This window comes from Epinephelus fuscoguttatus, linkage group LG2 (assembly GCF_011397635.1).
Source record: "Epinephelus fuscoguttatus linkage group LG2, E.fuscoguttatus.final_Chr_v1".
Classification (NCBI taxonomy): Eukaryota; Metazoa; Chordata; class Actinopteri; order Perciformes; family Serranidae; genus Epinephelus; species Epinephelus fuscoguttatus.
The window spans coordinates 14,590,786-14,616,956 of NC_064753.1; the positions used below are offsets into that span (position 1 = coordinate 14,590,786).

The window sequence follows — 26,171 nt, forward strand, 5'->3', positions numbered from 1 at the left end:
ACATTCCCATTCACATGAGGTCAAACGATACATCACCGAGTTTACGTTACCAATAAACCATCTCGAGAGGCGGTATGGCCCATGAAGCTATCGACAACGACCTGCGCTGAGCACAGAAAACGACCTGTTAACTCATCCTGGACGTGATTTCTCCAATAAACTCAACAATAATTCTCACAGGAGCTGTTTGTGGTTTTCATCTAACAGCAGTAAGGTCCCACATAGCTGTTTTATGATGTAATTACCCCCTCCAAAAAGTAATCCAGTCATTCTCTGAGAGTATTTTTAGCCTTCAGAGGAAATAATCTGCTTGTCTCGCAAATAAGTTTGTTTGAAAGACCTGTGTCTTTGCTTCATGGCATCCCTGAAAGCAGCTTTCTGAGTGGAGCCAATGACTCCTAAATAAACCCCAAATCATAATCAGGACTATTAAAACAGCACTTAACCAGGTCAGAGGCTACATTTCCACAGCAAACCCCACAACTCCAGCAACTGGACACTCAGCATCTGGCCCCTCTTTCTTCACACACACAATAAATCGGAAAGTATGTGGCTTTGGTTACATGTAAATTATAGGCAGTTCTTCCAGAGCCGGAGGGGGTGGGGTGGAGGATCAGTATCCATGTATAGTACACATATGAATGGAAGCAACCTGGCTAAAAAGCTCTCTACCGACATCTTCCTCTTGTTTCCCCAGGAAACAGGAGAGGAGGGCTCGAGTCGGGTGACAGGGGCGTCTAATAAAAATCCGCGCACACACACACACACACACACACACACACACACACACACACACACACACACGATCTATACTGTGAGCTCGAGAACAGATTTAATTACAGTCTTGAAGAGCAAATAATGTCAGCATTTTATTTCTTTGTGGCATTATTAGCAGAGAGAACTGAGCTGCCCTGTTATTCCACTGAACCGACTTCAGGCCTGAGGACTTTTTTTAAGCAGCAGATGTTTTGATTTCCAACCACAACACCACCTCTGACAGGAAGCTGGTGATACTAATGATGATTTTTCAGCAGAGACAGCAGCAGCTGAAGCTCATAGCAAGGTTGTACGAAAGAATTCAGAAATCTGCAGAGAGAGAAAGTTGAGGATCCCGGAAGCAGAAGCAGGAGCATTAGCAAACATTTTCCCCACAGTTTTCTGTTTTCCACTGATGCTGTCTGTAAGATGTGGGATATTTTGACAGCATAAATACATTTGAGGCACCAGACTGATTGATTTTAAACACATCACTTGTCTTTAATCACCTAAAGAGTCCTAAAGCATAAAGTGGCAAACTTTGCTTGGCTTTAGACCAACCGATTAGCCTGGTTCCAGGCCTCCAATCACCGCCCACATCTCTGAAGTTTTCCAGCGATTCAGATAATGTGTGGTGCTGTTTTCCCTGGCTGAAGCAATCAACTCATCAGAGCTTTGGAGGTGAGATCAAGGATGCGGGCATAATTTTCCTGGGACCAGAGAAGTAGTGACAGAAAAATGGCCTCAGAAAGGGTGATGAGCAGGGATGAGACTGACACAGCTATACAGGCTGTCATGAGTCGACCCAAGTCAACATATTTCCTCACACAGTGAAAAAAAGTCATCTGGTCAAAGCAATGGCTTCCACAGCCTCTGTGTTAATCACAGGTTTTCAAACTGTGAGGGGAGCCTTCCCCAGGGGGAGCAGGAGAGTTGCAGGGGGTTGCATGGAGGAAAAGATCTGAGGCAAGGACACTGTGTGAGATGAAACAGGCAGGTGCATGCCAGTGTTCTGAAAGCTTGCGGCCTGCTTGTGCACACAGTCAGGGAAATTGCAGCAGCTGTTATGACACACAGCTCATGGAGACGATTGAGGTGCTTTAAAACACTTAGCGCCCAATTATTACAATTAGCGTCAAAACTCCAAAACACTCCTCTGTGTCGTATCTCAGTCAAATCTGACCATAAAAACACTTAAAATTCATTGAGAAAAGATGCTCCTTATAACTCCAGAGATTGCCTGAGAATTATTACGTTTTTAAGTTTTCTCCAGTATCAAAGTAATCCAGTGATAGTCATCCGTATATCCGTGGCTAGGCTCACATAAGGACACATTAAGGCAAGGTAACGTTCACATTTTCAGTTGGATGATGAACCAGTTTTTACTATTATTTCACTTTTACTTACCACAGGAGCAGCAGGTGAAGCAGTTTGTGTGATACAGATTCCCCATGGCCTGGCAGGCTTGGCTGGCTCCATACACACCTTTCCCACATTTGACACAGATACCTGTTAGAGACACATGGTCAGTTAGCAGATGCCATGTATCCTGGCTGAGCAAACTACTGTGTATGCAGAGGCAGAATAAGAACATCCTGCATCCAGAGTGGGAAGAAAATCTCCTGGTGAATCATTTAAAGCATTTTGTCTTTATGAGATTTTTAACATTGTTAGAAATGCACATCATTGAGTGGCCTTAAGGCAAAGCACTATGTGAACACTGATTTACTTCTTCTTTATGGCTAATGCTATGCTAACAAGTTTGAGTGGATGTTAAACTCGCTTGCTCTGTTCAATAAACATACTGTTTGCCACCGATGTGCCGCAGCAGAATCAAACAATTTTTGGACATGCTGCCAGCACTGTCGGAGCTTTGCTGGAAAGCTCATCAAAAAAACACCTCTGCCAAACCATGTGTGCAACAGTTAAACAAAAAAAAAGAAAATGATAAATCTGCTTCAAATGTCATCTCTGCTATATTCCAGAGGCTCTGGAGCGTTTGAAGACCAACATCACAATGAAAATCTGAGGTGTCAAAGCATGTCAAGCTCTGAAACCACACTGTGCCAAACACCAAACATTAAACAGACTCTGACAGGAGCAGAGCTGTGCTTTTAACTGAGAGCTAAAGACGCATGAGAGCATTCCAAATTTCAGTTTGTGATTATTAATTCACAAGTAATATTTCTCAAAATGATTTATATTCCAGTAGCATCAGTCTCACCTAAACTTCTGTCATTTCCATGGATTACATCATACCGTCTGAAGGCACACTACTGATGATTATTTCAAAGTATGCTGACAGGAAATGCAGTGGATGTGAGGGGATTGTCGGGAAGGGCAGGCCAGAAACAAGGTGTGCCAGCAACTTAGAGCTTTTGCTCAAAGGGGCAGCGATGTGCTGCTAATCAATCATACCAGAGCAAGAAACCTTTGCACCCCTGAGCTGACTTTTAGGGGTATGTTTGCAGTCTGAGAGTCCATTTTAAATGAGCTACAGTATAAAATATCTGTACAGTATATAAATCAATACCCAACATGTACAACTAGACTCTGTTTTAGATGCTTCAGAGATGAGGATGGTGCTATTCCCTACTCTGCAATTATGTTTTGGGTTGTTAACAGAATTTTAGAAATATTGTGATCATGAGTACAAATTCCCTTAGCACATCCCCTTCACCCACTGAGAACTTCTATCTTAAGTATTTCTATGTGGGAGACAAGTCAGGCCTTGTTCAGACTGCCAACCCAAATCTGTGTTTGACATATCTTGATTTTACCCACATTGATTAAAAAAGGTCTACCGAGCAAAAACTTTTGCAAATCTGATCCAAACCACATTTGGAGTCTGTTTGAAATGCGATTCCAATCAGATTTCTACACTGCAACTCACACTGAACGCTCTTGTCGAATTTCAAAGTGCCTTTGAACATGACACACAACAATGGCAAAACTAGAGTGATGGAGGTGCTGAGCAGAATCCATGCTGCTACTAGCAGAGCACTGTGGAGGGTAGCATGAGGAACAGCAGTCTGTGGACAAACACTAAAATGAACTGAAATGATTAAACACAGCTTGACAGCACAATTGTTTGGAGGGCAAAATGATGGACCTCCATTCCTCAGGCTTCTGTGTTGGAAAGCCATGTTACCAGTCTGGCTACATAGTAACTGATGCCTACATCTTTTCCACTGCAACCCACGCAGATAGTCAGGTGACGTCTGGACAGACAAATCTGATCTGATCACTTGCGAGTAACAGTGCGGACAGGATGTCTTCACGATCTGATTTAAGGAACAAATCTGATTTGCCTGCGCTCAGCGTAGCCTTTAAGTTCAGAAAATGTTATTATTCATCATGAACCCATCACTCAAAATCATCATCAGGACTGTGTGTGTGTTTGATCAGATTTGACGGACAGTCCCATTTCAATGCAATGAGGGAGGACAGACAAATGTACAGAAATCCATCATGTAAATTAACCACAACTGTTCAAACTTCTGCACAAACTTTTGTGTTCTTGAATGACTCCCAATGCTAACTGTAAGAAGCTTATTGAGAAAATAGATTTTTGGGGCCTTTAAAAGTTCACCATGTGCGATCTGTGTGTAAATGATGTCCTCCTTGGGATGCATAAAACCAGCCCTGGGAGGGAATGTCGGCTGTCCACAGGTACATGGGCACTACACATCAGCCTGAACAAACCAAGTACAAAGAGCATGATGACCTTTAGCGAAGAAATGAGATAGGAGGGTGGAAATAGTGGCTTAAAACTATTTGGCCGCATCAGCAGCAGACTAACGATCTTCAAACTCTCACGCACAAGACGACCTCCACTGGGGTCACATTCCTCAGGGAGTGCAGGGTCAGAGCCTCGGTGGGGTGAGTCCAGGGTCACAGTGCCTACAGGACACAAGATCCCAACAGGGAGCTGGACACCACTCCCCTCCTCCCACTGACAAATTATTACATTGAATTATCTTTAAAATAAATTCACATGTCCAGAAGGATTCAGAGCAAGGACACACTTTCTGTGACGTAATCGTAGAATTCCCTGGCTATCTGAAGCAATGATTTCTCTTTCCTAACAGCTCTGTCTGTGACATTGTAAGAAACAGATAAAGGACAAGGGTACGAGAAAAGCACCCAAAGGCTGCGTACATGTCTTCCTATTAAGCCTTAAGTGTTTACACAAATGAGTTAATCGGAATCAAAGTCAAATATTGGCATTTCCTGGTGCAACCTGAACTCGTGACTTCTCTCTTGCACTCAACAAACATAACCAAACGTAACGAGGCAACAAGAGTGAACAAGCAAACTTCAAACGAGCTCAATTGGTTGAACAATATCTCCAAAATAAAAGTCCATGATGCCAAACAAAGTGGGAGAAAACACAGGTACCTGCATGCGCTAGAACCTTTTTTTTCCTCCGTGCATTCTTCTTTTAAGACTAAAAACCCACTCAGTGAAATCTCACAGCAGGTAAAATTAAAAATGGTCATCCTGATAAACCCATAGGAATTATCAGCCAAAGATGGTAGAAGTTGAAGCATTTATTGCTGCAAATTATTTCTTTGAAATTCTGATTTGATTCCTGTGTTTGGTTCAGCTCAGGTTTCTTATTCATCACTGCAGCTCAAAGGAACTTGAAGCAACTTTGTGAATAGACTATCTTTTTATAGACTCAAGGAGACCATGACTGTAAATAAAAACGCCCTCTTGTAGCCTCTTAATTAGAAAAGCATCCACGCACTCACATTTGCTCCCAGTAAATGACACATGCTGCATTTCGATCAGATATATTATATTCATTTATCTTCTGTAACCACTTATCCTGTTAGGGGTCGCGGGGGGGCTGGAGCCTATCCCAACAGACATCGGGCGAGAGGCAGGGTACACCCTGGACAGGTTGCCAGACTATCGCAGGGCTGACACATAGAGACAAACAACCATTCACGCTCACATTCACACCTACGGACAATTTAGTCAGCAATTAACCTGCATGTTTTTGGACTGTGGGAGGAAGCTGGAGTACCTGGAGAAAACCCACGCTGACACGGGGAGAACATGCAAACTCCGCACAGAGGGGCTCCCCCATCCCGGGGTTCGAACACCCCACCTCAAGTTCGAAACAGAAACCCTTCTGCTGTGAGGCGACATCTCTAAACGCTGCACCACCGTGCCGCCAAACTGATTACATAAAATTTATATTTTTTCTTGACTTCTGCAGCACAAACTTTTAAAAGGTATAATGTTCTCTGTATTGCATGAAACACAGGGGCAATATGACAGTTATCCATTTCTTTCCCATAATCACACTAGACAGCCCATTTATAATTAGCCTACTACTTATCCATGGTCTGATACTGCGGTATTTGGTCACTGCTTTATTTCTACTATTTCTATTGCTTCTCATTCTACTCCCATGTGAATATATTCATCTTATACTTTGCTAATCTCATTCTGCCACTGCAATGACCTAATTTCACCCTATCTTACACACTTTGAAACCCTCTTAATTTAGTAGCGTTGCATGTGATTGGCTCGTAATTATGAATGCTACCTCTTTTGTGTAAGCGTGCAGAATTAACAGAGTGAGTGTTACATCTAGTGAGGACCCAAAGATCACAGGCCAGATCATGATACAACCCCTTCCTCTGTGCTCACCCAGGATGTTTGTTCCTGTTCTGTTACTGCATCAGGACAGCGTACTTCCTTTACCGCTTATTTGCAATAACAATGGATGACAATGACAAGCTTCTTTTGATGAAGTAATACTGAGCAGATTATGTATGTTACGGGTAACTGCGTGTGGGTGGAGTGAAACATAGTCTTTTTGTGACTAATCCAAACTCAGATTACAGTGTGTGATGTGAGTAAGAGTCACGACTATGTTCTTTGTGTATTGATTTCTCTACTGTATGTACTGTTATTTTTCCGCCTGTCCCAGTTGTACACTAGCATCACAATGTAGCCTCAACACAAAGGTTGCCTCCATGGACCAAACAGGCACAGCTGACTCACTACACATCTGTACGAAGACAGCAGGTGTGTGTGTGTGTGTGTGTGTGTGTGTGTGTGTGTGTGTGTGTGTGTGCTCTTTAACCCCTAAATCTCATGTCATCATGTGTCTGCTCTGTTTCAAGAGGCTACATTTTTATGTCTTTTCCACAGAATTAATCTATAGCCAACGCAATTACAGACACAGCTTTTTAACTTTGATTTTCTCTACCCACCAAGAAAGTATGATTTATTTATGAAGCAGTATTGATTTACCTTCATTATTTTATCTGCCTGGGTGCTACTACACTGCAGTTTCTTAAAAACTATACATCATGTGTTGGCAAGACTGTCGAGATTTCTTTTGTCAACATTTGTTAACATATAGGGGACATTTGAAACGTTCTTTGTCATGACAAAATCACTGGGCAAACATCTGTCATAAAAATCAACATGTGATTTGTTCTCATTACCACACATGCCAAAAATCTTGAAGTGTCTTATGAGCGAGGATGTGGCTATCGTTTTACAGGGCAGTAGGGAAATCTCCGAAGCACTCTTGTTATTCATTTAAAACAGGATGCTGGATCCCTCATGTGCCCATTTCATAACATGTTCATGTGGCAAGGACAGGATGTTGTGCATTCACTGGGGTTAAAAATAAATCGTCATACATCCCTGCATTTTTGAGCTAAACACTGTTGTTAAGATCACGCCGTGATGTTGTTAAATAGAGCAGTAGCATGCTGCTCAATGTGGGTGTGTTATTATGCTTGTGAGAAAACTAAGACTGATGAGTCTGATAAAATAAAAGCAGGGGATGGGTAAAGTATGTGTATTATAAAATATGTTCAATGTTATTTCTGATGAACATCAGGAAAACGTAATGTGGAGGACCAAGCAAAGGAAAAACTGAGATTTTCTGATGTAACAGTGACATTACATGTGATTATATGAAGTAACTGGAATATAATAATGATTATAATAATTCATTTGAGCAAGTGTTTTACTTGACTTCATATTCTACCATCACTGAAACCAACACAGAACGTGCTGCGAGTTGTAAGAAGGCTAGCACAGCCTGATTCATGAAACTTTAACGACCGCTCAGTGTGGTTTGACGTCTTACAGCAAGTATCAAACTGATCTCCGAAGGTATGAGCAGGTTACATGTGAAGTGTCAATCAAACAACTGCAGCTGAATTCATAGAGGGAAGAATTGCAGATTTTAAGTTTGTGGAACCGAATGCTGCCAAATGCTTTAAAACCTCTGCACGTCTTACAGGAGTGATTCAGTTACTGCACACGGAGCAGGCTCATGTATTTTCCCTGTACAACATAATTATGGTCCTGTATGATAAATCACAGTACACTCAGCACGCACAACATGAAATTAATAGCACCAGGATCTGTGAAACCTCACTGTGGCCACAAATTTTAAAAAAAGACAGTATGACATCTGAAATTTAGACACTAGACACTTTTTGGTGAATTCTAGAGCTGGTCTATGATTGGATATGTTGCACACCCCTTTACTGAAATAATAGTGACACTGCTATGTGAATCTATGAAAGGAACGGTGAAAAAGGGGAAGCAGATAGCCTTTATAGCATCAAACCCTCGAGATACAGCATCATTTCAGGAAAGAGGTCTTCACTTGTAATCTGAGAGCATTTGACACATCAGAGGATCATGTAGGCTTAAAACTTAAAGTAAGACTTAAAAGGAAAACATCTAATCTTGTGTCAGCTGCAATTTGTGCATGTATATAGCACATACAGAGGACAGTCCAGTGTGCTGTTGTCCACAAGTCAGCATGTATGTGTGTGTGTGTGTGTGTGTGTGTGTGTCAGGCATGTGCATGACTACTGCCATTATAATTCTGGGCAGGTGATCAGACTTGACCCCCACCAACTATGTCTGGCCCGCCAGCCAAGATCGTGTGCCAAGTGTCTGGTGTTGCCCGACTCCCCACTGACTGGTTAATGAAGGGCTTCGCGGGGGAGTCAGGGCGGGGTGGTGGTGGTGGTGGAGAGGTGGTGGGGGATGAGGGGTGGGGTGGGCCTCCCTCTGCTGCCTCAATTGCAGGCCTGTATCGGGCCAGCTGTTGATTCACAGCTCCTTCGCCACCACAACAAACACAGGCCACACAAGGGCCAGCCAGTGTGGGACACTGGCAGGCACTGCTGCCCCAAAAAAAAAACAAAACAGCCCCGGCGACGATCAATTTCTCCACTGTCGCTACGGAAACAGAGCTGTCTCTATTGGGCTCGGAGTGTCTGACTGCATTCTTCTCTCTCCCTCCTTTTCCTTTCTCTCTTCTTTCTCCATTATCGCTCCTGCTCTTCCCCCTCACTGTCTTCCTCATTTCTGCCTCCCATCCTCCTGCTCTCACCTGCTTCTCTGGAACAAATCCACAGCTGTCTCAGCCTCACTCTGAGCAAGTGCACTGGCCATAAAACAAGCCACTGTTCTCTGGCTGCAGCCATTTGTCTGGCTGCTAATTCAAAGGTAGACAGCAACTTCCTCAGCAGGCTCTCTGTGCCTGTGTTAGTGCTGGCAAACAAAATGTATCTGGTCTCACAGTCCCTTATCACAAAAAACGCGCCATAATATTCAGTTGCTGAAATCAGCCAAAAACCAAATCATTGACCACAATCTATCCTCCAAAGGATGACTGCATTTTTAACAAATCCAGACCACACTGCTCTGAATGACCGATGGGTGTCTGCTCTGGCAGAACAGAAGGTTCCATTCAGCGAGGTGCAGTGCTGTGCAAATGTTAGCTCTGCCAAGACAGAAATTAGTATTGCCCTTCAATGCCATTCTTATCTGCCACAGACGGACCTGTTGGTGGTAATGTAGCATTAGCAGGTTGCAAATAGACTCTGAAAAGATGACAAACTTATAAATAACCCCTAAGTTCCTGCACTGAAAAACTCCAGAAAAACACTTCACTATTTATTTGAATTCAAATTTCAGTAGGCACTCATCTTTGTTGAAATACAAAGCAAGTTTCACGCTAGTACTATTACATGTTTGTTCAATTGTTGCCATGGAGAAATCTTTCTTTCTGTGCAGTGGATTAAAACAAACCAATACTGAAAACACTGCTATTGTTGGCTGAAAACCTTAATTTTTTGGGCCATTGTTTGGGATTTTAAACTTACTCTATCTGCACGACCAAAACCTACAGCAGCTTTTCTCATTGAATGCAACACTATAGAGATCTGACAGATACCTGTGAGGCGTGCAGTCTGCAAGGACAGTATAGGAGAGGAGTCAGGTTCAGAGCATCAGTGCCTTACACATGGCATCTGAGGAGAGCCTTTATGGCCTAATGTGCTACATCAATCAGCAATCACAGTTCACGAGAAATGGAATTCAAATGACTGCTTAAAACACCCATTTTCCTAAATCACTTATTAGTTGATGCAAGACCTTATCCATATATACAATACATTGGAAAAATGCTCAATGCACCTTTGTTTTTCCTAACTCTCAGGTGTGCACTAAGGGCCACAGAACCAAAACCTCTTCCTACACAAAATTCAGTGTTGATAAAGGGAGGCTTGTGTTCTAGATAGTTAATATTGGGTCAAAGTTGTGTATGTAAAAGTCCCAGTGGTTTATATGTTACCATATGAAACATACTCTTTTGTTTTTTTTCCCCACTCCCTCCTACTTGCAAAGTTTTGGGAAAAAAAATCAACTCCAATTAATGTTACCTACCAAAGTATTCCTTTTTCATGTGCATCTCTAACTCCTTTTCCAGCTCCAAAGTGAGCGCCTCCAGCCGCCTCTCCGCCTGGCTGGGTCCACTCTCCCGGTTAGGGGTCACCTGGTAAGGTAGCTTAAACCTCTGGCTCGAGGAGACTGCTTTGGAGGACATCCCATAACTAAATGATGATGGCGACCCCGCGGTCATCTCCACAGACCCTCCCGTCTGGGCTGACTGCTGCTGGGGCTCTGGCACAGCCGAGAGCCCCTGGAGATGGATGCGATTTGGAATCCCGTTGGAGTCTCCAAACTCCTGCAGCAGCGTATCCTCGTGTAAACTGGTGCCCAGCATCGATGACCTGGGTGAAGGCAGCTGCAGATCCGGGTAGGTGCTCATAGACCCCCTGGAGCTGCGGGAACTTCTGGAGCTGTGACTGGAGATGCTGGACCGGGGACTGACCACGCAGTTTGCGGTGGTCCCCGGTCTCGCGCTCCCGTCCTGGCTGCAGATGCTCGAGCGAGGACTCGCCAGCGGCGCTGCGTGTAAAATCGCCCCCTCCAGATCATGGTTGACCACGGGCCCGTACCGTGAGTCAGAGTAACTGGATCTCGGGCTGGTGGTGAAGGAGTACTGGCTCGCCGTGCTCGACCTGGGGCTGGTGTGCCTCTGGTCGTAGCCCATGCTGATGCCGCTGGTGCGGTTGCTGCTGGGCTTGCTGCAGCAGTCACAGCTGTTGAGGCTGGCCCGGGGGCTGGAGTGTTTACTCGTGTCGCTGGCAGTGCTTGCATAGCTGGATCTGGGACTGAGGACATTGTTGCCCTCACAGTGAACTAAACTAGACCTGGGGCTCGTGTACCTGTCCTGACCCGGTACCACTAAACTAGTGCGCGGGCTGCTGATGCTCGACCTCGGGCTGGCATGCTTGCTCTGCTCCTGAGAGGACAGGGAAGATGCTAAGCTGGACCGGGGGCTAGTGGCGTTATATCTCCCGTCGTGGCTGCTGGTGATGCAGACACTGTTGCACCTGTTGCTGGGCACTGCCACCGGCTTGTTCAGGGGCACGCCATCGAAGGCGGAGCCGGTGCTGTACCTGTGGCCCTGCACCTCCAGAGAGTATCTCCGGTGCCTGTCGGAAGCGCCCGTGTAGCACGGCAAAGCCACTTCGGATTTGGTGCAACAGCCCTTCTCGGTATAAACTGCGTCTCTTTGAGGGGCACAAAAATCCACAGGCACGGTCCGGGTGCAGTTTACAGGGCGCACCGGAGCCGCGTTGTACACTTTATTCCCAGTCGTGAAATTCTCCACTGTGTGATGCTGCTGGTGAAGCACAGAGGTACCATTCATTGGCTTACTTTTATGTTCTGCTACAGCCGGAGCCGAAAAGTCCAAATCAGGGTTAATCACCAAGTCTCTCCTCGCGTTGTACATCCCGTCCTTATAAGCATCATACAAGGAAAGGTCCTCCATCAATTTACTGGCCCGGAGTCCCAAATCTTCCTGGTAGTGCTCCATGTTGTGCTCCCGAGGCGAGAAACAAGTTCAGAGTGTGCTCCGCTCCGCGAGCCAAACTAGCGAGCACCGCGGAGCACTAATTGCATTTCACATGGAAATCAAAACAAAACGCCGCGTTACAGCCGTCGCTCATTTACAGAAAACCACCGACGTACTGAGAAACCTCCACCGTGTGCCGCATCGTCTTCTTCTGCTTTGCCCCCTTCGCCGAAAAAACAAACTCTTTCTCACAGTTTCAGCCGACAGGGATACGTTTGTCAACTTCAGTTTTTGTTAAGTTGAAAGGTCTTTACAGTCAATGGCGCGCTGCGCGGAGGAATTTCCCCTTGTTGGTTTTTCCTCTAGTTTCGCTTACGGTCACCGTGCAAAAATCAAACTAGGCTGGATAATCGGATACGCCATAAATATCCGTCGTGTATAAGTCTGAGCTCACCGAGCGGAGTTAAACCTGCATAAAACACCGTTTTACACAGGGGACTCGTTTGCGTAAAAGGAATGCGGGGATGAAGACGGGATGCGCTGCGCCTCTCTGGAATGTGGTTAATGCTGCAGAGAAACAATGATTGCGACCAACTCAGCAAGGGGCTGCCGGCACTGAAAAGAGAATAGTTTAGAGAGAAGGGGACGTCTGCATTCATCCCAGGCAGACTAAAATACCACACAAAGCACGCCTCACCTGGTCCGACTCCTTTTACACCGGGAATAAGCTGCAGTAAGTTGGTACTATGGAGGGCAAAGCTATTTGCAACTCAAGTTTATTCACCTTTTTCCAGTATGATGTTATAAAGATGAAGATAGTCCCAGGTCTTCCTAACTTAGATTTATATGATCCATTTTAAGATAACAATGGCCAATTACCATAGCTAACTATATGCTCTTGTGGGAATATGAGGGATATTAAGATGATGGCAACAAAGGAGGAGTTAAAAAAAGATACATCCATTCTCAAAGACATGGTTAAATCAATTAAATGATTGTTCTGAGTTTTTATTAGACTGCACAAAAATATTATATTTCATTCTAAGTGAAATAAACTGAATGCAAAGTGTATGAATCATTTAAAAAAAATTAACAAAAAAGGTTTTCTATATGTTGATCACAAATGGACACCACTCTATATTTTATAACTCCATATTTTGTATATTATGACTGTGATATATAGATATGCCAACAGGCCAGAGTAGATATACTGTAGTCATTATAGACAAGGCTACCAAAACTTTGTTTATCCAAGGTCTTCAAACATGAACACTGTTTACCTTTGTAAAACACAAATATAACCTTAACATTAAACCTTAAATTCATGTTAAAAAATCAAGCAAACCAAATTTTCCATGTCAGGATTTATTCATGACAGTATTTCATCAGATTACAGTTCCAAAAAAAAAGCATTAAAAACACGTCTGTATAAGGTGATTATCAATCTTTGCTCCCAGAGGTAGTATTTGACTTATAGTCTCTAACAGTGACAACAGCCCCGGGATGTAAAATTAAGACACTGAAGAGCAGAGATATGCTTCTTTTCACATGTGATGGGTATTACAGTGTAAAAGTGTTTTTAAATGTGAAGCACCTGTCAGTACTGACTGATTTTGTAATAAAATGTGCTGATAGACCTCGTCATTTTGAGTCTTGATACAGCATTTTGGAAATTGTCAGACTGATATTTTTTGCTTTGGCTGCTCATTAACTGCCAACAAATGGAAGAAAAGAGAGAACCACAGCAACAAAGGCAGAAACAAACAGGATGTCTAGCAGCAATCGACTGAGGAAAGAGCTGTGAGATTTTTTCCCATGGCCTCTGCTTCTGAACCATTGTACAACCTCATCCAGGTTGTGCTCCTGAGGCTCATAGCTGAGCTCTGCCTTAGCTTTTGCCATGCTGAAGTAATGTGTCACGCCAGTCTTATAGACCTCTGTACGTGTCAGCAGCGGCTGGAAGTTGTAAAAGGGCCCGATAAGATGGTGAATCATTTCCGTGAGAAAGGCAACAAAGTAGATGAGAGAGATAGGAAGGCGCAGTTTGGGGAAAGGATAGCCCAAGCCCTCTACCAAAGGTCTGAAGAATTCAAAATTGTTGACAGGCCTGCCATCTGAGATAAAGTAGGCCTGGCCAGCAGAGCGGTGCTGCTTCTCTGAGGTCAGAGCCTTGGCGGCAAGCTCATGTGCTGACACCAGGTTGTCCACATGGACAAACTCCACCAGGCTGCTGGGTTTACCATAAACAAACCTGAAGATCCCCTTTTCTATGTAGCCAACTATCCTTGGCAGGTGCCTCTGCTCACCAGGCCCGTAGATTCCTGCTGGACGCAGCGCACAGCTTCTCAGCACCTCTGAGCCGTCCTTCAGTGCTGTACCGTTTGCTTGTAGCACAGCCATCTCAGCCAGCGACTTGGTTCTGGAGTAGTGATCGGGGTGAAGATGGAGAGGTAGATAAGGAAGGCTTTCATCCCCGTTCTCTATCACTTGGCCTCCGAACACCACATTGAAAGTGCTGGTGTAAACCAGCCTGGACACTCCGTGCTCAACACAAGCCTTCAGGACATTCTGTGTGCCTTGAACATTCACCGCCTCAATCAGATGCCGGTTCAGCTGCTCCCTGCCAGACATGCCGTAGGAGGCGATGTGGAATACACAGTCCACACCAGCGATGGCCTTCTCAACTTGTGCATATTCACATATATCTCCCTGAACAAATACAATGTCCTCTGGCACTTCTTGCTTTGGAGGGACTGTGTCGAACAGAATGACCTTTGCTCCTTTGTTATGCAGGGAGCTTGCCAGGCTGCAGAGGAAAACAAGATATTAAAAGTGAATTAATCTCTGCATGAAACTCACTAGAGGTTCTCAAATTGTAAATCTGATGGCATGTATTTCTACTTTTGAATCTCCTGTGGCAGTCGCAGAGCCAACTCAACTTAGATAACTGGTGCGATAGTGCCACCTTGTTGTGGTATAGCAGTGAGACAGCACAGAGCAACTCTGAAGTCATGATTGAAGGTTTACTGACTGTGAATGTGTGCTTCATATTCTTGATTAACACACAAAGTGAAATTGTTCTTACCGGTAACCAAAATAGCCACATCCTCCAGTTATCAAAAATGTGTCTGTAGGTGTATTTTCCATTGCAGGAGGGTGAATCTGTCAGTTAAAAAAATACAGTATTAGGCATATTATAAAGAAATAGTAAACACAGATGAAACCTCATAAATGAGAAAAGTCTATAGTCACAAACCAAACAGTTAAACAAAAACCAAAGGGAGCTGCTGACTTGACGTTACCTAACCTGCAGTCTGCAGGCTGGTTCACCGACCTTGCACTTGAGCAATTACACCTTTTATGCAACAAGCTGAATGCATTGACATCACCTACCACACTTACTTTCTGTAAGAGCTCATTCAGACTGCCATGCCTCAAACTATGCTACAGAGTAGTGTTACAGTGCAGTCACATGCACAGACAGTAGTCATCATCAATCCACAGCCTCTACTGGAACTATTTGGATTCCCTGTCGGTACCAACCTCAACATAAGACGGGTAAAACACGAGGGACGTATCTGTTGAATACCTGTCATCCAAAACTCTACTAACTTACAGCACTGGTTAGAGAACACCGTTGTGCACTTCCTTGGTCGGTACTGTGCGTGTTTTTGTTACGTAGACTAAGTTACGTAAAAAACCTCTCAGTAACTTGGCACAATTCATAAAACAGCCCCGCCATGCAGAGCTTGACAGGTTGCGTCAAGTGTGCAAACAGAGAGGGAGAATAACACAGGAAGTAAGGTGACATTCACAGTGATAAAGTGATTAGTAGCTGGTTTCATGAGCAAAAAATCCACAAATATCAAAATCATAATCTGTATGTGTAGTGATAGAACTGTCACATAAGCGTGTGATTTTGTCCTTTTGTTTTTCAATTCCTATTGTATCAATTATAATGTCTCGATATTTTCGCCAATGACGCTTTTATTTTGAAAGTTGTAACAGGATGTTAAGATCTTAAATGCAAGCTTGACGCGTTTTGCTGGCAACGGTAACATTTCCGGTATGCCTATCCTGTCTTCAGAATAAAAGCCGAGATTTTTTTTTTAATGAGATAATGTTGTAAACATTTGCATTTAATTGACGTACTCCCCAAACTTAATTCTTAATGCTAATTAGTTAAAGAAAAATAATGTAAATACAATCATATGCGTCGTTTGTTTAACTGCAAAGACTATATTCCATCCATTCCAACAGTACCTTTATTTCATTAGGCACTGTACAGCTCATGTGAATGCATACATTACATGTTTAAGCACACTCGCTGAGCTGTACTTTATTTACATGTTATCTTTAAGAAAAGTGACGTTTCAACACAATATTGTAAATAGACTCTGAAGTGTTGACCCTAGCGGCGATAAGCGAGTCTAACAACTGCAAGGAAGTGTTTTACTGCAGCAGCAATTACAAAAACCCACCCCGAGTTTTTCAAAACGCCTTTCTATATGTGATCAGCGTAGGATCAGTGAATTAAGAGGTACAGTAAAGTATTGAATGAAATGCTGCAAAAGAAGTCTGGGCAAGGCATAGGTTGCAGTTTTATTTTTTAATGTGCGATAAGAGCCTATTCCGGAAACAAAGTCATTCGACTTGCAGGTCTCAAGAGAAGAGTTGCACTTCCTTCGAATTGTTTGGCTCAAATACTTGCACTAACAACCAACACATCGAAAGGTAAGTCGGCCCACTGCTTCTATTTATTTAATTACTGCTAGTAACCTATCAATAATTGAAAGTAGTCAGGGAATTGAGACGAATTTTGGTAGATTACCAAAATTATGAAGACTACCTTAAATGATAGGCTACTTTTATAACTTGTTATGCATATCTGCTACACTTACTTAAAGAAAACATGTTGTCAGGTAAAATACTTAGGAAACTTTGGACTTTGAAACATATCAAGTACCCCTCCCTCCCTCCCTCCCATGACATGTTCATGTAAAATGGGACAGTCGTGGTTGTTTGTTTTTCAAATGGTTAAATTCATTTATTATATCAGTCATTTAGTCATTAAATCATCAATGTAACCTAACTATTCATTAAAAAAAATGGCCTACTTTTGTGCTGTGCTTTCTCTGTCCTTTTGGTGCCTGTTTCCTTGGTGCCATACTGTCAACAATGGGCATGCGTGTGTGTGTGTGTGTGTGTGTGTGTGTGACAGTAATTGCTAATTCTGGACTATTGTGACTGACATGGACTCACTGTATCATCTTCAAAAAGTTTTTTAGTACAAAAATACAATAAATATCTGTAATATTACAGGGTGGCACACAATAGCATGAGTCATGTTTTTATGACACCTGGTAGCCTAAAACATGCTGGTTTCGCTTCAGAAAAATGTCCCATTGTAGCTCATTTTTTTGTCCCATTGTACCTGAATGCGCTAAGTAAGCTACTAACTCAAAAACCTTTTCAGTACAAACTGAAGTATATTGTGAAGACATTTTGAAAGAAAATCAACATGCCACATGGCTTACCTCACAAGTTTAGGAACAACTGATGTTTTTTCTTTCAACTCTTCGCCCACCCTTGTTACCCCTGACCAATCAAAATGACTGTTTGGGGATTTGCTCCTAATATTTAAAGAGCCTAAGCCTAGAGCCTACCTGCTGGCCCACATCACCAGACTTCACCCTGTGCATTTTTGAGATGCATTTATGAACCACTTTAAACTGTAAAACAATAGGGATGACTTTGCCTTGACTTAATTAAGGATTTAATACTTCAACTAATGGCTTTATGTATGTCTTAAGTATGGCTTATTAGAAAGTGACATTAATTCATGTAATGTCATGTTTTACAGGCAAGATGAATTTGGAGGAATACTTCAAAAGAATTGGTTTCCATGGCTCATATGATAAGCTGGATCTTGCAACACTGAAGCTGATTCACAAACTGCACGTCATGTCAATTCCTTTTGAGAACCTCAGCATTCACTGTGGTGAGAGGATCATCATGGACCTTGAGGTCATTTTCAACAAGATAGTGAGGAGCAGCCGTGGTGGTTGGTGCCTTGAGAACAACTTCTTGTTTGGCTGGGTGCTGAGAGAAATGGGCTACGACACCACAATGCTGGGCTCCAGAATTTTCTCTAGTACCACCAATGATTTTTTACCCGCTGAAACTCATCTCATCAACAAGATCATCATTGATGGAAAGGCTTATATAGCAGATGTAAGCTTTGGGGTGTCTTCTCAAGTGTGGGAACCCCTGGAGCTTGTCTCTGCAAAGGACCAACCTCAGGCAGCAGGTGTCTTTCGCCTCATAGAAAAGGGGGACATCTGGGTGCTGGAGAAAACTGGTAGAAAGCCAGAGATTCTCAATCCAGACTTTGCAAAATCAAGCCTGGTGGACTGGAAGGTAACAAAGCAGATCTATGGCTTCACCTTGGTGCCTCGTGAGGTTGATCATTTCTTGGAGACAAACCACACACACCAGACAGATCCTGCATCACTGTTCACCAGGAAGTCCATCTGCTCTTTGCAGACACCAACAGGATTCAGAGCCCTTCTTGGCTGGACCTACAGTGAGGTCACCTACAAACCTGAGGAAGGTGTTGATGTCTTTGACATGAGGAACATAACAGATGATGAGATAGAGCAAATTCTGAGGGAAAAATTCAATGTAAAGCTGCAGAACAAACTGCAGCCTGTTAACCAGAAAGCATGGTACACGCTCTAAAATCTTGCACATATTCTTTTTTTGATTGTCCTGTAAAGATCTCACAACCTGTGCTGATTTCATGACTAACCAGAGAGAGCAGCTTGATTAAAACAATGATAACAATGCTTTGAATTACATTGTTCCTGCAATGAAAATCATGCAGTTGTTGGGACTGAGAAAAGTAACAATGGATGACATGTTTTGAATTTATGTATTTTGTGTATGTCTAAGAGTTAAGTAGCTTGAGTAACTGCAAGGAGCAGACATGCTGTTCTTAAGTAAATAATTACTGACAAAAGAAAATCATTCAATCCAAGAAAATCAACATTAAAACACTGTTGTTTGCCATTATTATATGCATTTATTACTTCGTTATTTCAGTGTCATCTGCTAAATTTCCAATAATGTGTTATGAAGTTATAGGCTGTGATAATGTAACCTGTTATTCCAGATTGTTCCAGACTTAGTCTCATCTATGTATGTCTAGATGTCAACAAAACTTGGTGCACAAACAGTTCCTTGGTTGGTGCCCCTTGCTCCGAGGCTGTTGAACACCTGACTATTAAATGCCATCCACATTACCTGCTACATGAGTTTACAGCTCTGTTTGTAGTCGCTGTTTACATCTTCCCAAGTGCTAATGCTAATGTTGGGAGGATCGTCACAATCGAATTGGCTCACTTGAAAACAAGCACCCAGACACTCTCCATGTGATTGCAGGTGACATTAACCATGTTCATCTGCAGGATACACTACCAAAGTTCAAGCAGCACATCACCATTTCCACTTGAGGAGAGAACATACTTGATAGAGTTTACACAAACAGATGGGGGGACATATACAGAGCCACCCTCTGCTCTGCTCCGATCACATCTCCATCATGCTGTTCCCTGCTTACTACATGGACCTGGACTGCAATATGCGTCATCTGTCACTGGCTACATTAGCAAGTATGTTGATCATGTTACCACCACCAGAACTATCACCATTTATCATAACCAGATACCCTGGCTTAATGCCCTCAACTCCTTTAATCCTCACTTTGAGGTATCTAACACCATCTCCTCCTCGAGGCTCAACCTACCACCAGTTGAGCTGCCCCTCAGCGTGACAGCAGCAGATGTGAGATGGTCCCTGCAGAACGTCAACCCCTGCAAAACTGCAGGCCCAGAGAAGATCCCATGCAGGGGGATCAAGGACTGTGCACACCAGTTCTCAGAGGTACTGAAGGACATATGTAACACCTCACTGTCCCAGGCAACTGTTCCAATATACCTTAAGACTACCACCAACATCTTGCTCCCTAAATGTCCCGCAGTGTCATGCCTGAATGATCACCACCCAGCTGCACTCACCCCAATAATCATGACATGCTTTAAGGGGCTGGTAATGACACACATTAAAAAGACAGTTGATGTGACAGTAGACCCCCACCAATACGCTTACAGGAAGAACCGCACCATTGCTGACGCCATCTAATGTGTGGTTCATCAGGCTGTCAGAATCCACAGCATCGCATCCTACAGTATCATCCTCAACACTGTTTCCCCACAAGGATGCATCCTGAGCCCTCTACTGTACTCACTGCTTACCTACGGCTGCACTGCTCTTTATTAAAGCAACCTCACTGGGAAGTTTGCTGACGACACAGCAGTGGTGCGACTCATCTCAAACACCAACAGCTCAGTGCATACGCAGGAAGTGGATGAACTGGTAACAGGGTGTAAAGCTGACAACTTTATCATCAATATTTGTAAAACCAAAGAGATGATTGTGGACTTCTGTAAGGCTGGTGTGACTCTTGTATGCTTCACTCCTCAGTAGATGCTTTTTATAAAGTTTGGGGCCCTTACTAAGCATACATTGGGCCTAAGGTATCGTCTTCTGTATTTCAGGGATTTCCTAAATCAGCTTAGCTGGTCTATACGTTTCCTCTAACCTTACAATTTGTCTTTATAACCTATTTATTTGTTTGATGCTCCCGCTATGTTGTTACAGGGGTGGTGAAGGTTGGAATAAATATGATGCCTCCTGTTTTTTGTTTTTTTTAACTACTTATGTTATTTGTCATGTCAAGTCTGAGTGGTTATGTCCTGTGTTTTATATGAAAAATGAAATAAACATATTCTTGAAATTAAAAAAAGACTGAACGCAGTCAGTCAGGACATTGGAAACTAGGGCTGTCAAAATTGCTCAAAAATGACGTTCGAATATTCCTTCTAAAAATAACTCATAGGTTCGAACCATTCAAAAAAAAATTTTTTCGCATTATGTCCACAAGAGGGCAAACTAATACAAGGAAACATACTTCTATATGTATTAATACAAGGAAACATAACTACCTGTAGGTATTTTATTTCAACATAAACGTCTTTGAAAACATTTAGACCCATGGCCACACCGCCCACGTTAACCGATTGTGTCATCTATGGCAAGCCGTTTGAGCATTTATTCCATATCCTTGATATCAGGTGTCAGTGTCGTTCACTAGTTCGATCATTGTCAGCACTAGTTGGACATCTGGTCACGCTAGTTAGACTCTTTGTCCAACTCGTTGAACAAAGAGTCTTACTTCTCTCTCTTTTTCAGCAACAAGTGACACTTTTGTCAAACTAGTAACAACTTAAGCCTGACTAGTGAAGCCACAGAGCCATACTAGTGGCACCAAAATCCAAACTAGTCAGCTTTTTGACAGACTAGTGGCCCACTGGGCTGAACTAGTAATGCTTAAAGTCTTACTAGTGAACTAGTGAGCTGCAAAAGCTCTGACTTGTTAACTAGTAGCAGCTATTCACCTCACTAGTTTGCTAGTAACCTCAAGTTTTTTACACTAGTTATACATGTAAGAGCCAAAATCATCACCAGTGTGACTAGTAAGGACTTACACCTTACTAGTTAAACTAGAAAAAGTCTCATTGACCTTACTAGTTAACTAGTGGGGCTTAAAATGTTTACTAGTTGAACTAGTGGAAGCTGAAATACTCACTAGTTATACTAGTAACACCTTATTGAGCTCACTAGTTAACTAGTGAGTTCTAAAATGTTTACTAGTTGAACCAGTGACGCTGACATGCTTACTAGTTGAAGTGTATTTTGACTTTTCTAGTTAACTAGTGAGGCAAAACATGTTACTAGTTGTACTAGTAGAAGCCAAAATGTGCACTTGTCACACTAGTGACACCAAATGCTAATGAAGAGGTGGGTAAAAACATAAATTGAGGCTTCCTATTTGCTCTCCAGTTCAAAATAAAAGATACCTACGAATCAGGACACAGGATTTTGTCGTTACTCCACCCACTTCTTTTAACTAGTTAACATGTTGACCTGAGGAATGCAACTAGTTAACTAGTGGCAGCATGCTTCATCTTACATGTTAACTTGTCAAGGCAAAACTGTGACTAGTCAACTAGCTGAGGTCTCATTAGACTCTACTAGCAAACTAGTGATGCTAAAAGTGCTCACTAGGTGACTAGTAGAATCCAAAGCGTTTTCTAGCTACACAAGTCCTCAGCACTGTCCTCAGCACTGTCACTAGTGCTACTAGTAGCACTAGTGACACTAGTTTACCAGTTGCAGTAAATGACACTAGTGACACTTGGCAAGCTTTAGGGTATAAAGTGGGTATAAAGCCCCAGTTTACTCATGAGTCGTGCAAATCAAACACTGTCAGCTTTTACTGCAGACAAGCTTAACTCCTGTTGTCCAGGAAGGAAAATCTGAGTTTTTCAGTGATCTGAGACTTTGTGGCTCAACAGACATATTGCTTTCTCGGAAGACTCTGACTGCTTGCACAATCAGCCTACGTGAAAGTTAAGGTTTAACAATGTTAGTGCATATTTTGTGTTGCAGAAATTCAGTCTCATACTTTGCATAGCCTACATAGAATTTCACACATCTGATCATGAATTTTTTTCAAGCCACTGAAAACCAGCTTAAAATTGTACTAGACTGATATGCACTGAGTGACTCAAAATATCATCTTTGTTCTCGCCAGACATGATCAAGAGAAACTTACAGTCCTTGATTCCCTGAGCTCTGTGATCGCCTCGCAATCTGCAGCAATAGTTTTGCAGTCTGGTCTGGGTTTTTTTTTTCGCAAGCTGCAAGCAAATGTGGCAAGCAAACATAACGAGAGTGTTAAAAAGGATAAAGTAGATATGATAAAAATGATCTGATTATGATAAATGATAAAATATGAATCCTATGCTTCCACATAACTGTGAGTTGAGTCAAAACAGAAAGCCAGAGACAAGAGAGGCTAACTTTAGAAAATCACTAACCACAGTGGCTGGTGAGCAAAAAGGTTAATGTGAGTCCCTACTTGTAAACTTTGAGCCAATTGAAATGACTTTAAGTGCAACTCTAACAGGTAAATTGGTCAGATTAACGCACATCAAACACTGTCAGGTTTTACTGGGTAAACAATAACTTCTGTTCTCCAGAAAGAACAGACCGCAGCTGCCTTTCCTTTCGTCTTCAGAAGACTTCAACTGCTCGCACAATCAGCCGACATGAATGGTATGCTGCACATTTTCCTTTTGCACAATTTCAGAGTCTCAAACTGTATATATGTAGAATTTGATATTTCAGACATCTGATTATGACATTTTAAAGTAATTTAAAACAAGCATACAGTTGTACTTGATTGATATGCACTGAATGAGCCAAAACACCAGCTTTGTCTATGCCAGACTTGATCAAGAGAAACTTTAAGTTCCTAATTACCTGGGCTCTATGGTCGGCTCACAATCTGCAGCGATAGTTTTTTGTGTCTGGTCTACTTTTAGCAAATCTGACAAGAAAACATAAGATAATCTAATATGAACGACATCAAGAATAATAGTTAGTGTCAGTCTCTGATTGTTAACTTTGAGACAGTTGAAATGACTTTGCAACGCTGAGTGCAACTCTAACTGGTAAACTGGTCCTATAACTGTATTGTCCTGTATTTTACAGGCAAGATGAATTTGGAGGAATACTTTAAAAGAATTGGTTTCCATGGCTCTTTTGATAAGCCGGATCTTGCAACACTGAAGCTGATTCACAAACTGCACGTCATGTCAATTCCTTTTGAGAACCTCAGCATTCACTGTGGTGAGAGGATCATCATGGACCTTGAGGTCATTTTCAACAAGGTAGTGAGGAGCAGCCGTGGCGGTTGGTGCTTTGAGAACAACCTCCTGTTTGGCTGGGTGCTGAGAGAAATGGGCTACGACACCACAATGCTGGGCTCCACAGTTTTCATCCAAGTCCTTAATTCTTTTGACCCCATTGAATGTCATCTCATCAACAAGGTCATCATTGATGGAAAGGCTTATATAGCAGATGTAAGCCATGGGATGTCTTCTCAAGTGTGGGAGCCCCTGGAGCTTGTCTCTGCAAAGGACCAACCTCAGGCAGCAGGTGTTTTTCGCCTCATAGACAAGGGGGACATCTGGGTGCTGGAGAAAACTGGTAGAAAGCCAGAGATTCTCAATCCAGACTTTGCAAAATCAAGTCTGGTGGACTGGAAGGTAACAAAGCAGATCTATGGCTTCACCTTGGTGCCTTGTGAGGTTGATCATTTCTTGGAGACAAACCACACACTCCAGACAGATCCTGCTTCACTGTTCATCAGGAAGTCCATCTGCTCTTTGCAGACACCAACAGGATTCAGAGCCCTTCTTGGCTGGACCTACAGTGAGGTCACCTACAAACCTGAGGAAGGTGTTGATGTCTTTGACATGAGGAACATAACAGATGATGAGATAGAGCAAATTCTGAGGGAAAAATTCAATGTAAAGCTGCAGAACAAACTGCAGCCTGCAAATAAAGCATGTTACACACAATCCTGCACATATTCTCTTTTTAAAGTGAACTGGAAAGATCTCACAGCCTGTGCTGATTTCATGACTAACGGACAGCTTAGTAAAGAATTCTAACAATGCTTTGGATCACAGTTTTCTACAATGAAAATCATGCAATTGTATTGCAGCTGACAAAGGACAAAAAATGGACAACATGTATTGGATTTATGGGTTTGGTATATGTGTAAGAGTAAAGCATCTTGAGATGATGTAAGGCACAGACATGCTGTTCTTAAGGACAGTATTAATAACCAAAGAAAAGTTGTTTTCAATCTGTAAAATCTACTTCAAAGCAATGTTGATTGCCATTATTATATACTTTTATAACTTTGTTATGCCAGTGTTATCTGCTAAGATTTTATGTATTATCAAGTCATAGGCTATGATAATGGAAACTGTTGTGCCAGGGTGTTCCAGATTTAGTCTCATCTGTATTGTGTAATCGATCATATATCACCGTACTTAAATATTTGTCTATATGCTCGTCAACTTTTGTATTTTTTCTTCTGAAACACAGCAGAGTCTGTGATTTTGTCAGATGGCTGGAGAAGGAAACTGACATACATAAAGAGAGTATATTGTTGAAGGAAACTGGTTTATTTACATAATCAATGCATAATGTGTTTATGTTAATGTTAATACACATATTATTTGCACAACTTATGTGTGTTCATTTTAATCATAAGAGAATATGAAGCAGAGAGGACCAGAAAATAAGCGGACAAAGAAAATTAGAAGATCATCTTGACCTGTGAATACCAGAGTGTATGAGTAACAAAACACGTTAGTGAAGGAACAACAGAGACACTGTTTGTATAATATAGGATAGGCCTGTGCTAAAAACAAGCCTCCTAAGGGGAGGTGGCGGTTAGAAAGAGTTTCAGTTATATACGGTAGTAACCTTGTGAGTAAAACTGTAATGTCACATCATCTCCTTTTTAAATTCATAACCAATCAGGGACATCCTGCTCATTTGGAGGAGTGCAGCATGACAGGTTTAAATATTTGTGTTCTTTGTCTGCACTCTGAATCCACACCCTTCATATTTACGGATCTGTTTTAAGCTTATGTGTAAGTCTAAAATATGAACCACTTTGTTCTCAAGAGACAGAGTTTCATTCTTCTGTGTCTCAGTGATCGGCTCCTATGAATCGATTCATGGTTATTTATTTAAAGTTTGATAAGACCGAACAGAAAGCCACAGTGACAATCTATATAATATGATGTAGATGTTGTTGTAGGAGTATTATCAGGTCACAAAGGAACTCTTCTTTTGTTTTGAATAAAGACTGAACACAGTCAGTCAGGACATTGGAAACTGGTTCCTCCATTGTTGGTGGCAAACATAGAGCAGCTACCGGAATGAGCTGTTTACCAACTGACTGCCCGGTGGCCCCAAACCCCCAGGGGCCTTAAAACCCCAAAATTTACTATTTGGCCACAACCAAGAGTTATTTTCAGTACCTGTACTTTTGACAATTATTTTCTTTTACAGTTGATGGATAAATGTCAGAAAATATAGAAAAATGACAATCATTATTTCAGACCCAAGTGAACATATTGAAATTGCTTTTTTTCCCTCTGTCCAACAGTCAAAAACCTAAAATGTGTTTAATATCACAGAAAAGCAGGGC

At 42.3% G+C, this 26,171-nt stretch overlaps 4 protein-coding genes across 7 annotated transcripts in view; 2 read left to right on the plus strand and 2 right to left on the minus strand.

Annotated features, from left to right (window-relative positions):
* LOC125878896 (WT1 interacting protein) overlaps positions 1-12,499 on the minus strand; it is a 33,021-nt gene extending 20,522 nt beyond the window's left edge. Inside the window, exons 1-2 of the mRNA XM_049560366.1 lie at positions 10,489-12,499; positions 2,164-2,265 (exon numbers count right to left, since the gene is read on the minus strand). Coding sequence (XP_049416323.1) covers positions 2,164-2,265; positions 10,489-11,989 — 1,603 coding nt within the window. The 5' untranslated portion in view covers positions 11,990-12,499. The remainder of the gene's footprint in view (positions 1-2,163; positions 2,266-10,488) is intronic.
* Positions 12,500-13,331: 832 nt separating this feature from the next.
* sdr42e1 (short chain dehydrogenase/reductase family 42E, member 1) lies at positions 13,332-17,123 on the minus strand. 4 transcript variants are annotated; one of them, XM_049560446.1, is made up of 3 exons: positions 17,086-17,123; positions 15,054-15,130; positions 13,332-14,774 (listed from the first exon to the last, which is right to left on the minus strand). In XM_049560446.1, exons 2-3 carry the CDS (start codon positions 15,113-15,115, stop codon positions 13,676-13,678), a joined length of 1,161 nt encoding a protein of 386 aa, XP_049416403.1. In that variant the 5' UTR covers positions 15,116-15,130; positions 17,086-17,123; the 3' UTR covers positions 13,332-13,675. The 4 variants fall into 4 exon arrangements, with proteins under 4 accessions (XP_049416403.1, XP_049416394.1, XP_049416386.1 ...); XM_049560437.1 differs by lacking the exon at positions 17,086-17,123 and adding an exon at positions 15,585-15,709; XM_049560429.1 differs by lacking the exon at positions 17,086-17,123 and adding an exon at positions 15,512-15,700.
* Positions 15,343-19,042, plus strand: LOC125878942 (arylamine N-acetyltransferase, pineal gland isozyme NAT-10-like). Its single transcript, XM_049560484.1, has 3 exons — positions 15,343-15,375; positions 16,628-16,702; positions 17,832-19,042. Exon 3 carries the CDS (start codon positions 17,837-17,839, stop codon positions 18,707-18,709), a length of 873 nt encoding a protein of 290 aa, XP_049416441.1. The 5' UTR covers positions 15,343-15,375; positions 16,628-16,702; positions 17,832-17,836; the 3' UTR covers positions 18,710-19,042.
* A 4,001-nt stretch (positions 19,043-23,043) lies between these two features.
* Positions 23,044-25,650, plus strand: LOC125878937 (arylamine N-acetyltransferase, pineal gland isozyme NAT-10-like). The gene is made up of 2 exons (XM_049560469.1): positions 23,044-23,209; positions 23,648-25,650. The coding sequence occupies exons 1-2, from the start codon at positions 23,203-23,205 to the stop codon at positions 24,610-24,612; spliced, it is 972 nt and encodes a 323-aa protein (XP_049416426.1). The 5' UTR covers positions 23,044-23,202; the 3' UTR covers positions 24,613-25,650.
* The last annotated feature ends 521 nt before the right edge of the window (positions 25,651-26,171 follow it).